Source organism: Branchiostoma belcheri, unplaced genomic scaffold (assembly GCF_001625305.1).
Source record: "Branchiostoma belcheri isolate BF01 breed outbred unplaced genomic scaffold, Haploidv18h27 scaffold17, whole genome shotgun sequence".
NCBI classification, from domain to species: domain Eukaryota; kingdom Metazoa; phylum Chordata; class Leptocardii; order Amphioxiformes; family Branchiostomatidae; genus Branchiostoma; species Branchiostoma belcheri.
The window spans coordinates 3,065,677-3,082,762 of record NW_017803157.1 but is presented as its reverse complement, the minus strand read 5'-3'; the positions used below and the strand labels follow the sequence as shown (position 1 = coordinate 3,082,762).

At 43.0% G+C, this 17,086-nt stretch overlaps 2 protein-coding genes across 2 annotated transcripts in view; one reads left to right on the top strand and one right to left on the bottom strand.

Moving 5' to 3' along the window:
* Window positions 1-224: 224 nt before the first annotated feature.
* On the top strand, window positions 225-10,818 carry LOC109466796 (nuclear receptor coactivator 4-like). Its single transcript, XM_019764625.1, has 10 exons — window positions 225-312; window positions 3,664-3,797; window positions 4,158-4,298; window positions 4,802-4,917; window positions 5,592-5,737; window positions 6,136-6,254; window positions 6,887-6,993; window positions 7,444-9,333; window positions 9,604-9,697; window positions 10,121-10,818. Exons 2-10 carry the CDS (start codon window positions 3,681-3,683, stop codon window positions 10,121-10,123), a joined length of 2,733 nt encoding a protein of 910 aa, XP_019620184.1. The 5' UTR covers window positions 225-312; window positions 3,664-3,680; the 3' UTR covers window positions 10,124-10,818.
* A 2,348-nt stretch (window positions 10,819-13,166) lies between these two features.
* The window catches only part of LOC109466641 (protein atonal homolog 8-like), a 9,584-nt gene continuing 5,664 nt past the window's right edge, over window positions 13,167-17,086 (bottom strand). Inside the window, exon 2 of the mRNA XM_019764373.1 lies at window positions 13,167-13,853. Within this exon, the coding sequence (XP_019619932.1) occupies window positions 13,848-13,853 (6 nt within the window). The 3' untranslated portion in view covers window positions 13,167-13,847. The remainder of the gene's footprint in view (window positions 13,854-17,086) is intronic.

Sequence of the window (17,086 nt, the reverse complement as noted above, 5' to 3'; positions counted from 1 at the left end):
AGGATTCAAACTCGTGACCTCTTGATTCTGAGCCTAACGCTCTACCGTTGCGCCACACGACCCACGTCTTTTTCTAGGAATGAGCAATGAACAATTCTACTGAAAAGAAACATGATATGCTGTTGCTGTGAGGACAAACATTTCCCGCGCCAGTGACGTCGGGGCTTTAAACTGTGACGTCAGAACACAATTAACCAATGAGAGCCCGAGTTGTTGCTAATTTATGCGTTCCAACAAGACACGACGCAAGAGGGTGGATAGACCAAATTTGTGGAGGTTCGGGGGCAGTTGTACACCACGAAAATCGGCCAGGTAAGGCACATATTGGTATCTTAGCACATTTTTATGATATAGTATTGCGTGGTAAGCCATTAGTGTACATATAACCGCAAGATTTGGATCAGTAATTCGCGTTACTCGCGTATGACTGCCACAGCTGTTAGGAAGATTTTTCTGTCCCGAACGCGAACACTTCCTCAAGGTTATGCCAGGTTTTCGTCGGAAATACGTCACGATTTTCCTCGTATGATACCCTGCTGTGTGAAACCACTGAGGGAAGATAGCAGTAGTGAATATATTGTGTTGGAATTCTGCCAAAATAGTCGACTGTATGTGTGATATTCACGTGAAAGGTTCGTGATATGCTACGTGCACCGACCTACCGGCAAAATGGCGGACGGGGAGCGACGTTTTTAATTTTCCTTGTACTTAAAATGACAACAATTGGGCACCTGTTTCGTGTTGTATATATTCCAGCCAACTAAGATTGTTGGCATGATGTCATCTTAGAATTTGTGGGTACTTAGTTAGTACAGACTTAGTTCTGTAGCTATGTCCGCTAAAACTTGCTCCCCCTCCTAGCTATTTTCGGACAGTCCCCCTGACCATATACATATTTCCTGGGTCACGATGACCGCTTGACCACCTAGCCTCCACACCACGCCAAAAACTGGGGGTTTTGGGGGTCTATTATGTGCTATTTTCTGATTGCATATAGACAACATAGCCGGCCTGGTTGAATTACCCCCGTTTTAGAACTGGGCTAATCAGAAAACAGCCGAAGACCACCAAAAACCCAGTTCTTATAAGCCTGCTACGGAGGCTATAATTTTTGACCACCATACCAGGCCTCGTGACCACAACCAGGGACTGGGAGGTTAGATATTTAAAACCTCCCTGCCACAACTAAATTAGGATTTATACTAACTGAAAAGGTCATGGAAAGAGAACGTTCCAGTGCAAGTGCCCATTGTGCATCTGATGTAACATGTAAGAAGCTTTTGTTGATAGACAAGCTATGATTTTATATTATGTTTTACTTGAAACTCACTTGATTTTTAACGTTATCCTATAATTGAAATTTTTAAATATTCACGGGGCTCAAAATACTTTTCCATACCTGCAGGTAACCATGAAAACCACCTGCACCACTCAGCAAGTAGTGATCACAATAAAAACTGTCTGGAAATCAATTGCCATAAATATATTTTGCACAGTTGGTGATGACATTCAATATCAAATTATATTTATAGATGATGAAAACTCCTATATACATGTATTCTATGTATGTGGTTTATACCTGCATTTGTATATAAACCCAGTACATGGACTAGTGCAGGATATACATTGGAAATACCTGCATTTGCAGGTGGTACTAGGATTATGATCCCTGGCTCAGAAAATATAATTCATGAAAATGTGGAGGCAGAACTATCGAGTTTTAACCCCTTTTGGAGCTGTGCACCCAAGTTTAGAGTTGTGCACCCAATTCATTTCTATCAGTATGGGTGCCAAATATTTTTGTAGACCACATAGATTTTTGCATGGCACATGCGCAGAACATATGCAAACAGGTGCATTGTCTGGTGACCACATGTGTCAGTTTGTTGTGGATTTAAACATGGACATTGTGCCGTTTTCAAGGACAGGTTATTGCCCTATTACACCATAGCAAAATATCAACATTTCATGGTGCAACATTGCATCAAAACTTTATAGAGCGAAATGAAATCTTTTGATTGAATGAATTTTCCAACATCAGTTCATATATTTTTTTGTATTTTTTATTTTTATTTTATTTTTTTTTTTTTTAAACAACTTTATTCAGTATACAGGAAATCATACAAACAAGTCATATGCACTGTACATAATAAACAGAGATAAAGTAAGGGAAGATAAAATAACATCAGGTAATCATTCATAACAAAAGAAAGAGGTGTGTATATATATCATCTAAACAAATTACTGGGTAGCATTCATTTATGCATATATTTTTTGTATAATCGATAAATGCATATATGCCAGCAGGGATAAAATCCACCTCAAAATAAACAATTGCACGTGTACCATCCATGTGCAAGTGGAAAGAGTATCAAAGTTCAAACTACTGTACACTGATAACTGTACACAGTTCGTTTGAGAAAGCTTACGATGCAAATAGCAGTGTGAAGAAAGTTCAATAGCCCAGTTTATTTTTAAGTTACACCACACTGTTTGGATAAGCCGGCCTTGAAAAAGGAAAGGTGAAGGGAAGATTTTTTAACCTAGTACATGGACCAGTGCAGGTTAGGTGCAGGTAGACATCAGAAATACTGTACACATGTACATGTACATAGTACCAGCATTTGCTGATTTCCAGCATTAGGTGATTTTTTTGGCAGTACTTTTGTATTTTCGCCGTCATTTCTGTACCATTAACAGTTTAATAATTTGCCGACTTTCTTTTTTCTGCACCTGCCACCACCGTGAAGATATAATTTCTGTTATTTTTCTTAGGCCGCAAAAAAATATAAGTCATTTACATTGAATTTGCAAGCAACAGTCATATGCATCCAGTAGTAGTATGAGCAGGGCTCAAAATACTAGTACTAGTAGTAGTACAGTAGCACATCGGCAGAACGTACTGCGCCTGCGCAGAACCCCGCATTTTCGCATTTTTTGTTGGATTTTTGGTCAACGTTGCATTAGAATTTTGACTGTTGCAGAAGATATCTTTTCCGACACACCATTTGGTAACTACTATCGAAATGCTGACCTTATATGAGCGAATACAACCTTATATGAGACATTCTGCCGAAGTGCTATGTACAATACATTATGGGTTTCGCACAGGTGCAGTACGTTCTGCCGACGTGCTTAGTACAGTAGTATTAACTTTGAGCCCTGCTCATGTTGGATAGTAATGGCACCTGTAAACTTCATGTGACATCACTCCTATACCCCAAATTTTTAACCCCATTTCATCATGCACATCTATTGTTCCTGTACACGTGTCTGAAGGGCCACAGTCTCATTGGTTTTGAAGGGTCAGTGACCTCACGTTAAGAATCCATAATATATAGGACAGGTAAAGTACAGGTTACACAGCAGTGTTTACTTGTACCAGCAGTCCAGCACATAAGAAGGGACCTTCTCACGTGAGCGTTCCATAGTATATAGGACAGGTAAACTACTGGTCACGCAGTAGTGTGTACTTGTACCAGCACATAAGAAGTACTGTCTACCCATTTTCACCATTTGCAGGTGCTTGTACCACCTTTGCCATGTTGTTGCTGACATTTTCTGGCTCTAGACTCACAGTCAGATTTTTGTTGACAGACACTTAGAACTGTCTTGTTCGGCTAGTGCTAAAACGTTAACATTGTTTGTGTGTTATTTGCGCAGGGTCTGTATCAGCGGTAATGGCGGCACACCACTGGGAGTTACTGGGGGAACTGCGGCGGCAGATCACAGATCTGGAAAATGCCATCTCTCGCATCAACTCAGTCAAGAGGAACCTACAGGCAAACTCTGCTGAGGTGGGTGACTAGTTTGATACAAAAAGGAGATGCTTCTTCTCTTCTTTAAATTCAAAAAGTATGATAGTCTGCCTGAATTTTTTTCCGTCATCTCAATTTTGTTTGATGTAACATCATTGTTGATCACGAGGGGGGTTTGAGGGGACGTTTCTCCTTGAAAGTTTTGATATCTTGACCCCCTGAATCACTATATCTTGCATTTTTGGGGCAAATTTTCCTGGTAGACTAAGTTTTGTGACATCTCTTTCCATGACAATATTTGTTCGTCAAAAAGGACGAATTGGAGAGAGATATCTACTGCTGCCTTGCTCAGCACCTGACATCTGCGGATGATTGATTGTTTGGTTGTTTTCCTTGCAGGTGAAGTCGCAGGTGCATGCTGCGATCAGCCGGCAGCTGGAGGCCCTGCGCAGCCGCGAGGTGTGGCTGCTGAACCAGGTGGAGACCCTGCAGCACGCAAAGGAGGACATCCTACATGGACAGCAGACACAGCTCAGCGAGGTCAGCATGTTCAGCTATTATGAAATAAAGACTAAGCTTTAACTTCCAACGCTAACTACAATGAATTGGGACTTATCCCAAATTTTTTCACAGAATTGTTCACAGAATGGACCCGTCTACTCTTGGAACGTGACACCAGACTAGAGACACGTGACTGGTTCAGCTATTGTTTGTTTGGTTTTCCTTTAATGCCCACGATCATGATAATGATCATTCTGGCACACTCATTTTCACCTGAGGGAAGTGAGGAAAAGTATTGTAAACTGTCTTTCCCAAGGGCACAAGGTTGGTGACTTGGCAGGATTCGAACCTGGGACCTCTTGGTTCTGAGCCAAATGCCCTGCCACTATGTCATACAACCCCATTTGTTTGTTTAGGCCATGTTGATTTGATTATATTGATGACAAGGGCTACCAAAATGGAAATGGGTGCCGTCCTATGCACCATATATAGGTTTCAGAAAGAACTGGAAAGAACCTAACAAGAATGTTGTTTTCTTACAGGCCCTGGGTGAGGCTCGTAACTGTGCCGACCATGTGGAGGGCTGTCTGCGAGGAGACCAGGAGGAGAACTGTGACTCGGCCTGTATCGAGAGGGTCCTGGCAGACAACCTCAACAAGTACAGCAGCCATTTGTTCTATGTTGTTGTTGTTACAGCAGCCATTTGTTCTATGTTGTTGTTGTTACAGCAGCCATTTGTTCTATGTTGTTGTTGTTACAGCAGCCATTTGTTCTATGTTGTTGTTACAGCAGCCATTTGTTCTATGTTATTGTTACAGCAGCCATTTGTTCTATGTTACTGTTGTTACAGCAGCCATTTGTTCTATGTAGTAGTAGTAGTAGTAGTAGTAGTAGTAGAAGTAGTAGCAGTAGTAGTAGCAGTAGCAGTAGTAGTAGTTGTAGTAGTAGTAGTAGCAGCAGCAGTAGCAGTAGTAGTAGCTGTAGTAGTAGCAGTAGTAGCAGTTGTAGTAGTAGCAGTAGTAGTAGTAGCAGTAGTAGTAGCAGTAGTAGCAGTTGTAGCAGTAGCAGTAGTAGTAGTAGCAGCAGTAGTAGCAGTAGTAGTAGTAGCAGCAGCAGCAGCAGTCGGGTTTATTAGATCTTACCACAAGATATACATGCTTCTTGGCAGCCGTGGAGGGCTGAATTGTGACGCTATTTACAGAGGCATCAGTCTAAAACACAACAGGCTTTTTTGTTGTAGAAAAACATTGCAGTAATGCTTGTGAATGCAGGTGGTATTTCAAGCTCTGTCTAAATTTTCTCTCTAAGTTTTTATTTGTCCCTTTACTGTAGGATGAAGGAGTTGAACATGGAGCCAGAGGAGACCTCCTGTGTAGAATTCTCGGCAGACACCACCTGCCTGCGGGAGTCTATCCATCGCTTCGGCCGTGTGGACTGTAAGAACCCACGAGCTGAGGACCTGGTCTTCAGTACTGCAGGTACGCTACTGGCTGCTTTCTGCTGGTAATGTTTTTTTTATCCATGTTAAATCCCATAATTATCTATTTTGTCTTAATAACAGTCCACCATAGGTACTGCATATCAATGACTTAATGAACCATATTAAATGTGTAAACCACATTATGTAAATATTAGCCTCAAAAATTTGCCTCTCAAAATGCAGGAAATAGTGTTTCAGAGGGTCAAGATTTCAAAATTTCCCATACAGTACGAACATGTACATTATGTTATTATACATATATATAGCCCTGATGAAGATGACAGGCAGCAATCAAAACGTCATCTCTTGTAGACAAGTGGTTTTGAAGTTTGAACTTTGATATCCCATAATAAGTTGTAGTTGTTAATCTGACGTTTGTTGGTTTGTTGTGTGCAGGTCTGAAGGCGGCCAGCCTGCCCTCCCCGTTTGAGGAGTACGGAGACCAGGAGCACCACGTGTTGTACAAGACTGTGGAGGATGCACGCAGGCAGCAGGGACAGGAGGTGGTGTACCAGGTAGGTGGGACACACAAGACCTGCCAGGTCCAGTTAACATAGCATGTCGGCAGAACGTACTGCGCCTGCGCAGAACCCTGCATTTTCACGATTTCCGTTGGATTTTTGGTCAACGTTGCATCAGAATTTTGCTTGTTGTACAGGATATCTTTTCCTACGTAACATTTGGAAACTACAGAAGGGATGTTAACATTATATGCGCTAGTACGACCTTATATGAGACCTTCTGCCGAAGTGCTATGTACAATACATAACGAGTTTCGCGCAGGTGCAGTACGTTCTGCCGACGTGCTAGTTAACATAGATGAAAGAAAACACCTGCCAGGGCTTAGAATCTGACTGAGGTGCATGTGTACTTTTGACTAATTTTTTGTGCACCCGAAATTGAAACTGTGCATCAAATTTCTGTAGGTGCACCTACATGTAGATAGCTGTTAGATCATGGTTCTTAAAGTATTACAGTAGTAAACAAGCCCAACTGGCCTCTGGGAAGAGCAGCTAACGCCTACAGGGCATTTCAGTAAAAAGAAAGGTGATTCATTGATTTTATCTTGAGATTTAAGTGTCGGAAAAAAAATTAAAACGTATGTTGCATCTCTTTGAAATCTCAAACGTTTTTTGTATGTTTCCAGGCGCCTCTCCCTGACCTGAGGAAGGAAGACTGGCTTGCTCGTGGACCAATCACAACTCAGCCGCAGAGGAACAGCGAGCAACAGGACGGCGCTTCTTCCCGCCCCAGGTTTGTTTGTTTGTTTGTTTGTTTGTTTATTTCAGGAACCTACAATTAGTGACCACTACTCTTCCTGGAGTCCTCTTACATACAAACATTATTTTACAACTATTTACATTCGCCATCTAATGACAATACTAATAATACAATAAACGTGATTAGAGTAACTTCACATTTAACATCAATCAATAACCTCATTAAAACAATATTACGTAAAAATGTTGGCCTGGATTATCATTAGCTAGGTTTTGGACAGTAACATACACATTAGGAATCAATTCATAACATCAATTAATAACAATACTACAGGTTTGTAACGTATATATGTGTGTATGTAATATATGTAGCATTACTTGTTACCCCTTATGTTGACTTACGTATATCAGCCTTTGCTGCCTTTAAGACTGTGTAATGTATTGTTTGCATTTGAAATAAATGAAATTAAATAAAATATTACAGGTTCGGCTCGCTGGGGAAGGTGAACATCTCCGCGGCGCCAATGTGTATCCAGGACTGGCTGCTTCAGATCCGCCACGAGGACGGGAACGGGAGCCACGGGGCGTCCGCAGAGGAAGACGGCGACTTCGTCATGCTGGACGGGAAAATCTCCTGCTCCCAGTCCGCCACGTCGGAGTCAATCGAGATGGTTAGTACATCCGACGTGCTGGCGCCGTCCGACTGGCTGGCGAGAGACGACAAGACCGCGGCGGGCAAGCCGTACGACGAGTTTCCTTACTTCGAGGACATCAAGAAGATGAAGGATTGGATCCTGAAGTACGAGGAGGGGGTGAAGTCGTCCGGTGGATGCTGCTGCGCTTCGGACGTCTCCTCCGGTGCTGTGGAGATCGAGAACCTGGGCCGACTGTCCTGCGCGAAGGCGGCGACGGTACACAAGTACTTCCGGGACGTCCCGTCCGCTAAGGAGGCGTGGCTGATGAAGAACGTTCCGCGGGACGTCCGCACGCTCTGCCGCGCTAACGAGGTGTGCCCGTCCTTCAGCGACTGCCTCTGTGATGACCAGAACTGCCAGCAGCGGGCTTCGTTTGACCCCGGCCACGTCGGCCAGTACGTCCAGCAAGCCTCCAGTAAGATCACCGACTGGCTGCTGAAGCCCAAGAACCCCTCTCTTCAAAAGGAGTTGGATGAGTCGCCCATCTTCACCTACTTCCGAACCATCATGTCCGACCCTGCCTATTGGCTGGCCGCGGGAGCGCCGAAAGCCGCCTCCGAGCCCCCAAAGCCGTCTCCATTCGACAACGCCTTCGCTGCTATCACAGCCCAACCCTGTAGCTACTGGCTGGCCCACCGTGGGGAGCCCAACACGAACAAGGGCTGCCCTCACTTCTCCTTTAAGGATGAAGGCACCAAGAACTGGCTGCTGCCCACGGAAGGAAAGGAAGAAGACTCGACCCCCACCCCACTCGTTGCCTGTGTCGTTGGCGGCTTCAAGCAGATTGAATCCCAGCCGAAGAGCGTTTGGCTCGCAAAGAAATGTCCAGCAAGTCAGCCCGGCAAGCCGCAGGGCCCAGATGCAGTACAGTTTGTCCTGGATGGTTTGCAGCAGCTGCTGATACAGCCCAAAGAGGCCTGGCTTGCACGTCCGGCTAATGAGGTTGGCAGCACCCACGGAAGCACTGTAGACAACAAGGGATGGCTGCACAGGGGAGGGGAAGAACACCAGCTTCCAGAAACAGCAGAAACGGCAACGGAAGAAGAGCTAGGGTTTGATCCTGAGAATGCGTCAGTCCAGATGGCACTGGGGGGCCTGGAACAGTTCATGACCCTGGGCAAAGAGGCGTGGCTTGACCGCGGAGCGAAGAAACTCGCAGTAGAAAAAGAGGAGGCCACAACAACCGACACAGACAACACTACAGAAGAAGAAGAACAACTAGGATACAACCCAAACAACCCAGCAGTGCAGACTGTCCTCGGGGGTCTGAAGCAGTTCGAAACGCTCGGGAAAGAGGCGTGGCTGGAAAAGGGGAGGGCCAGTCCTTCTACAACCGAGACCAAGAAAGCCGGCCGCTCAGCCAAGGTGGACAAACTCATGAAGGAGGTGGAAGAAAAGGTGCAAGACGACTACGACCCTGAAAATGAGATGGTCAAGGTCGTTCTTCAAGGGTTCGAGCGTATCCACGCCAAGAGGAAGGAGGAATGGTTGGACCGAGGTGACCGTGAGGCGACCAGGAAGAGCAAAGCAGGGCCTTCGGACGCGTCCGTCAACAAGTCTCCCTGGCTGCTACACAGGAAGGAAGAGGGGAGCGTCCAGTCCAACAGTGATGCAGTGAAGTTTGTCCTGGGAGGACTCAGTCAGATACACAACATGGACAACAAGAACTGGCTGGACAGGTGAGTTATTATTTTTAAATCTCTATTGTGTTGACAAACTTGACAATGTGTACTTTCAATATTTTCCCAAGCTACTACATGTAATAGTAAAAGATTGTAAAAAAATCTGTTTTAAGAAAAGTCGCTCTAGTTTCTTGTAAAAAAAATCAACAAAATGTCAAGTATACTTATTTCTTTTGCATTAAAGTACGTTTATGGATTAGCGCTCTTTTGTGCTCAGCATGCAGCAATGTACAATAGTAGTAATACTATTCATTTTCCGTATCCCAGGAGTGGTGAGGCTCAGCAGCCTGTAGTGAAGAACAGCTGGATGTGGAGGCGTGACCAGGACCTGGCCCAGTGGCTGGCCAAACCTGCCTCCAAGGTGAGGCAGTCTCCTACCATGCCTGCTATAGTCCAAGAGAAAAATGAGAAATGAAGTGCGTCCTGTACACAATTTGAATTAGGCGACTGTGCTTAACAATTACTGGTACTTGAATTAATGGTGTCTGTAAAAATCTGATGCATTTCAGATTGCATTGTTCAATGTACATGCAAGTCGATTTTAAATAAAACTGAACCAAACTGAACATCTTTTTAGGTTGACCTACAACAGCAGCACTGTTTGATATGCTCTAAGTCCAGAGTACAAAGCTTCACTATGAAAAGAAAGGTACCTTACATAAATGCAGTCACTGATTGAAGAATTTCTACGAACTGTTAATTCTACGTGACTGATGAACCTCTTCAACGAAAAGAAAGTTGCCTTGTGGTCTGTATGACAATTTTGTATTTTTCTTTTTCACAGTAGTGAGAACCATGCTGCAACTGGCCAGATGGTCACACCATGGAAACCCCACCTACACCATGTTATCATCTGTAATTTACTGTCATTATATCTCTATGGCAACCATACATGTAGTTGTCCACATCTGCTGTCAGTCGCCATGGTAACATGTTACCATGGATACCAGTGCTGATGTCAGGCACTGCTGCTTTGCTGCTTTAGCACTTAGGTAGAAAAATTACGCCAAGAACATCTAGAACATTCTCTTTTTAAAGAATACCTGGTGCTTATTATCACACGGAGTAATTCACACATCAGTATTTATTATGCTATGATTGAAGTGCAGTGTTCTAGCCAGTGTCCAAATTTCCTTCATTTCTCAGACTTTTGCCAGACAAAAAATTTGCCCATCCTGACAGCTTTGACAGACAGCTATCAGCGTGTAAAGATATGGAAAGAGATGTCATCAAACTAAGCTTTGTCTACAAACAAAATTTGCCCCTCAAAATGGAGGAAATAGCATTTCAGAGGGTCAAGATTTCAAAATTTTCCCAGGGGAGCATGCCCTAAGTAGGGTGTTGCACCTTCAGTACTCAACATGAAAAAAATTGAGATGACAGAAAAAAAATTCAAGCTGGTTAGAACACTGGATTGAAGGGTTTAATGCAGTAAAGACACATGTGGAATAATCAAAAAATTGATTAAAATTTTAAAAGATGTTTTATTATGTATGATTATGGTGACATGGAATTTAGTTAACCAGCAACTCCTACTAGTACTATCCTGAACTGCTGCTTACTTTGGACCAATATTTTACAATGTCATCCTAGTACTCATATGTCAAAAGATAAAGAGATTATTGATAACCTAAAGTTGTGTCATTAATGAGAATAGTTATTAATATGAACATACTAGCTGTCTTGCACTTTCTGTTGTTACTTTTTAGATTATATTCAGAGCATCAAACATAACACCACACCACTGACAACAATAGCTTGTATTAAATTCTAGATTATAAAGCCTTTTTTGGCAGAAAAAGTTTTGATTACATGCATTTGAAATGATTGCCTATGCAGTATACGGATGTATTCTTTCTTAGAAAAATTAAAAGGATTGGTAAAATATCTTGCATTTCACTTGGCTTACTACATGTAAGGTCTCTATGTCACATAAAGTCTTTGCTCTTAGTAATTTTAGGTCTTGTTTAAAGGATAATGAAGAAGCCTGAATAATCTATTGGAAAAAGCAATAAATGGTGTAAAGGGATTGGTGTCTGGTGATTTTATTTTGTGTGTGTGTGTGTGTGATTGGTGTATTTTTATGTCGAATTTGTGTTTTTATGATTGGTGTTATTGCAATTTTCGGCATATATTTGCTCATTTTGCAGCTGCTTTGTCCGATTTACAGTATGGCCGATAACTATTTTTGCTGAAATGGAAAAAAAATTCATGCGCGCGTGGATGTCATCCATATAATAAAATTAACATGGCCTACATTAGGTCTAAAAGTATTTTTGAATAAAAGCATTTATGGCATATATTTCCTAATTTGCAGCTGCTTTGTCCGATTTACAGTATGGCCGATAACTATTTTTGCTGAAATGGAAAAAAAATTCATGCGCGCGTGGATGTCATCCAAGTAATAAAATTAACATGGCCTATGTTAGATCTAAAAGTAGTCTTGAATAAAAGCATTTATGGCATGTATTTCCTAATTTGCAGCTGCTTTGTGTGATTGACAGTATGGCCTTTTTCTCCAGAAACGGACAAAAATTCATGCGCGCGGGGATGTCATCCATATAGTCAAATCAGCACGGCCTACATTAGGTCTAAAAGTATTCGTGAATAAAAGCATGGTAAAAAGAAGTGGCGAGTGTCGAATTAGCACTAGTGGGGAACCCAACGGCCAGGGAGTTTCGATCCCTGGCCGCGCGGAAGGGTATGAGTTTATATGCTTTAGGCTCATAATATCATATAAAGAACCCACTAAGCCGTGGCTCGCCGGGTGTGTTCAGGCACGCAACCAGCCTATATACCTGCACCTGGCGTGACGCAAGAGTACGTCATCAGTCGATTTGTGTGAACCCTAGTAACCTTTGTCTAAGAACGCTACCTGCACTACAAGTCAGCCTCCACCAGGCCTTTCTACGGGAATACGGATCGTAGAATTCGGCAAAAAAAAAGAGAATCAAATTGGCCAAGAGAGTCCGGCCGCGGGGAGGTACTAGTAGTTTCGTGCGCGGCATAGTCAAACCCCAAGGTGGCCAAACTCCCCCGGCAAATATTCTTGCAATATAGCCAGCGTAGTTAGTCTGGTAGAGACTAACTACAAATACTGTAAGGGACTATGTGGTAGAAAATAATGATGCTGCGTTGGCAATTATTATGTTTAAGGAATGAAACTGACGTCGAAACTCAATCATATGCCAAAATGATTTGTCTGTTACTACCAGGAAGTGCAGTACCGCGGATTGCCGCTACAACCTTAAGGCGCTGCTCTTTTGCAGTGCCGATTGTCAATGTTGCAGCGCAAATATACTAGTACATGCTACTGCGACTAATAAATATACAAGCTATAGCAGTTGTTCACTGTTTATCATTCAGAAGCATGGTTATTGTTGTGTTCAAAACTAAATACAAAGCTCTGCCACATCGAGTAACTGTATGTACTTTTTTTTAACGGTGTCGCTCAATGCAAGGCCAATTATTTTTGGCCACCTCTCGGCATGGAGCTAGAGCTAGAGTTATTGCGCCTTCTGTTTGGTCGACGTTGCATCAGAATTTTGTACGTTGCGTATGACACAACCTTTGAAAAGACAGGGGTATCATCTTTAAAGATGCGAACATGACTTTAAATGATACGTTTTGTAGAAGTTGTGACATTGCCAGTGTAGGCCTCAAAATCATTATCTCCAACTCCTATTTAAAACTGTTCAAACCAGTCAGTGCTACATGAAGACGACCACACTGATATACAGCCACGTCACGAATGTAAACTTTAGCACAATAATTTATTCATCCATGGTGAAAGAGAACACCCAGAATTGTAATTATATCATAACTACATATAAGTTTCCTCTTATACTCTTATGTATACATGTAATGCTAATTTCAAGAACGCCCTTTTAATCCAGACTTCACTACCCAAGGGAGAGTTTGAACGACAGGTGCATACGTACAACTGTCTACTCGGTCACGCCCTCTGGCGATTGTAGAATGTGTGTGCAGTTACCTGCACTCAATGCAGCTAAGCGAACAACCAGAATAGTGCAACGGAGATTTCCAGTTTGCCGTAATGTCCGGTTACACCTGATAAAACGTCCTCCAACGACGCTATCTAGAATGTTCATGCAGCTGTCTTTCTGAATAGAATAGCTACATGACCAATACAATCACTATGTTCATAGAAGGCGCCCTCATTCAAATTCCATTCAAACTCCATTTACGTTCACCAGGCTTTGCTGTAATAGGGTTTTTACGCCATCACTGTTCACTTTCATAGCGGGTGGCCGGTGGCACCTGTACGTAGCTTACCGCTCAATGGCGCCACATTGCGGTTTTATATTGTACCGCATGTAGATGCGTTGTAACTGTCAGACGGCGGATTGACTACTTGAGTACTTCAACCTGTCGCTCTCCTTCAGTACAAAGAGGTTTAAAAGAGACCTCCTTGTTCAGTACAAGAACGTTGCACGTTTCTCCCTTTCACCACACAGATGTCTCTCTTGTGTTTCCCTCCGCAGACATCTCTATTCCTGAGTAAAACAAAGATAACATAACGACATTATCATGAAAGTTCATCTGTGTTGGTAGTAATCATAGTTGAACTTTATTCCAACACAAAGACTGCACGGAGATCAAATTTTCAACGACCACTGTCGCCTTCATCAGGATAATGAATGACCAATCACTTCACAACGTAAGTCTCCGTGTAATTTTTGTGTTGGATTAAAGTTCAACATCTTACTAACATAACGGCATATTATTGTTGACTTACTAAATGATATACAGTTTGATTTGATAGACAGTTATTATGGGAAATTATCAGGGGAAACCCCAGAGTGCAAAGACGCCCCGTTGCAAAACTGATGATGGCACCCAGGCTACCATGACTTGTGCGGCGAGAGTGGATATTTCGTAGCCTCTAAAAGAATTGAAATTGGCCAAATAGAGAGAGATAACATGCCGGGGAGTTGGTCCGCTAGAAAGTACACTATGTCGCACCCGAATGTACTTTCTTCTGCCTTAAGAGCCATGCTGGCTCAGAAGAGGACTAAGTAGTAGTAAGTAATTATAAGAATGTATTTCTAGCGGACCAACTCTCCCGGCATATTATCTCTCTCTATTTGGCCCATTTCTACTCTTTCCAGCCGAAGCCTGGTAGAGGCTACCAACTCCCTCGGCATGTTATCTTTCTCTATTTGGCCAATTTCTACTCTTTCCAGCCGCCTCCCGAAGCCTGGTAGAGGCTAAATAAGCCGAACCCTGCTAAGTGTCTACCCTACGCGTGCCCCAGGAAATCCTGCTAAGCCCAGCTGGTTCAAGAGTCTCCCATCCCGGCAACAGCTGCCGCTTTCCGAGTCAATGGTCGGGCTGGGAGTAAACAAGTTCGCTTCCGCGTCAGAGCGGCAGAAATTCACTCACTGCATACAGTGGGTTGGGTACAGATTTTTGGTGTTCTGGGATCATAAAGGATTGATAAAAGAGGTTACAACTGTCATCCCTTTTTTTAACCAAAATGGCCTAATACATATCACACCTCAAACGCGTTAAATCAGAAGATGCCAGCCGTGGGTAGAAATTTCTTACTCTCCAAGCGGAGATTTGGGCTTTGTTTTATGTTTGGCGTGTTTTAAGGCCTTTTTTTTAAAATCGAGGTTTCTTTTGTTGCACTGGGATTTTTTTACGCCAACCCAACAAATTCCAGTGCAAAAATAAAGAAACCCCGATAAAAAAGCCCAAAACACGCCAAAAATAAACCAAACCCCAAACCTCTGCTTGGAGAGTAAGACATTTCTACCCACGGCTGGCATCTTTTTAGGTGTGATATATATTAGGCCATTAACAACTTCTAATCAGGGGGGTTAAAATGGAAGCCCATTGTAGCCTCCTTTATCAATTCCAGAACACCAAAAATCTGTACCCAACGCCAGTCACTGTGTACGCAGTGAGTTATATAAAACAGAAGTATACGCTACTATTACTGTAGTCCTGCGAGCTATATAAGCATTCACAACACATGTTATGCTTATATAGTTTGATTTAATGATTTAATTATATGGATAACATCCACACGAGCATGGATTTTTTGTTAAAAAGTTTTCGTAAATCGGACGAAGTAGCTGCAAAAGGAGCAAAAAATATCTGGCAACGGTACTAACGTCCAAAAATGCCAAAATTAATTCCAATGAAACAGAAGGAAAAGTAAACCTTCATGACCACGTAGATTGAGATTTCATTTCATGATGAAGGCAAGTTTTTTTGCCCCAATTTTTTACTCGTATGTTCCCAGAGGATGTCATCCATATAATACAGCGGTCGTGAACCATGTAGCGGGCTTCGAGGCGCCCGTACGTGTGTATGAATGACGCATGTCACGTCCTGCGCGTATAAACAACTCCGGGAACAGGTGGTCCTGGGATAATGGCGGGCGGATTAACCAAGGCGGGGGAGAGTCTCAGAGATCTATCTACAAACAAAATGAGAGTGGGATCCTCTAGGGTTCGTCTATATTCACTAAACGCCCTGCGTACGTAGATGAAATTGAAGTATAAACGTATCTGTTTTAAAGTATAAACTTATGGATCTGTTCTGTGTTAAAGACATACATTTGAGGTCTTTTCTGTTTTAACTGTCAAGACATGAACAGTTACATCGAATTTCATCACACTACGTACACTTTCCTAGCTATGTGTCGCTGCCAAATCACTGGTGAATATCATCTACTTTGACATTGCGCTATTATATATACTACTATCAAAGCAGAGGTTTACTTTTGGCGTATTTCAAGGCGTTTTTATTGCGGGCTTTCTTGTCTCTAATGGTATCTTGTTTTCACGCCAATCCTTCGAGTAGCAAATGGTAAATGACTGAATGGCAAATCATACTGCCTGGCCAATTTGATACTGTCTTGCAGACACCGAAAGATCTGCTTGAAGATTACATATATACTGTACTAGCTAAAGTAACAGCGCCACTATTAAGTGACTGGGAATTTCACATCGGGAGTTGTATTTCCTTGGCCTTCGACTCCTCTAGTATTATATCTTAATTCATTCCCTGAATGTACGTCTTTATTTTCCTTTTCTTGTCTGTGTATTTTCCCTCCTTGGACGATCCTTCGTTTCCCCTTTATTCTGGCATATCAAAAACCCTTCAGACAGAGGCACAGGGAAACATCTGTGAAGCCGCAGTCGGCGACAGGAAACATCCTGACCACCCCCATCGAACTCCTTTCAAGCCGTACCCGGAAATTCGTGCCGTACCCGCGAAAATTTCAAGCCCATACCCGGTAATTCGTGCCGTACCCTGATTTGTACGACGCCATTCGGCAGATCGGTGGCAAGGAATATTTACCAGAGCATAGGCTATATGAGGTTGTGTATCGTTGCCGTACAGGGTATAAAATTTAGACACGACTTCCGAGTGACTACGCACCGGGGCTGAGCGATATCCGCCATATTGGGTACGGCGAAAAAGTACAGGGTACGACACGAATTACCGGGTACGGCTTGAAATTTTCGTGGGTACGGCACGAATTTCCGGGTACGGCCAGAATTTTTGAGCGGGTACGGCTTGAACTTCCGGGTACGACTTGAAAAGAGTTTGATGGGGGTGCTGACTTGCACAACGTAAGTCGCGCGGAGGGAAATTTTTCGCGAGCCTGAGTCGAACCTTTGGCTTCCCCCTTGACCCTAGCCTCTACTAGGCACCGCGGATCGCTGGAAAAATAGTAGAAATTGGCCGAAATAAGGGATAGTATACCAGA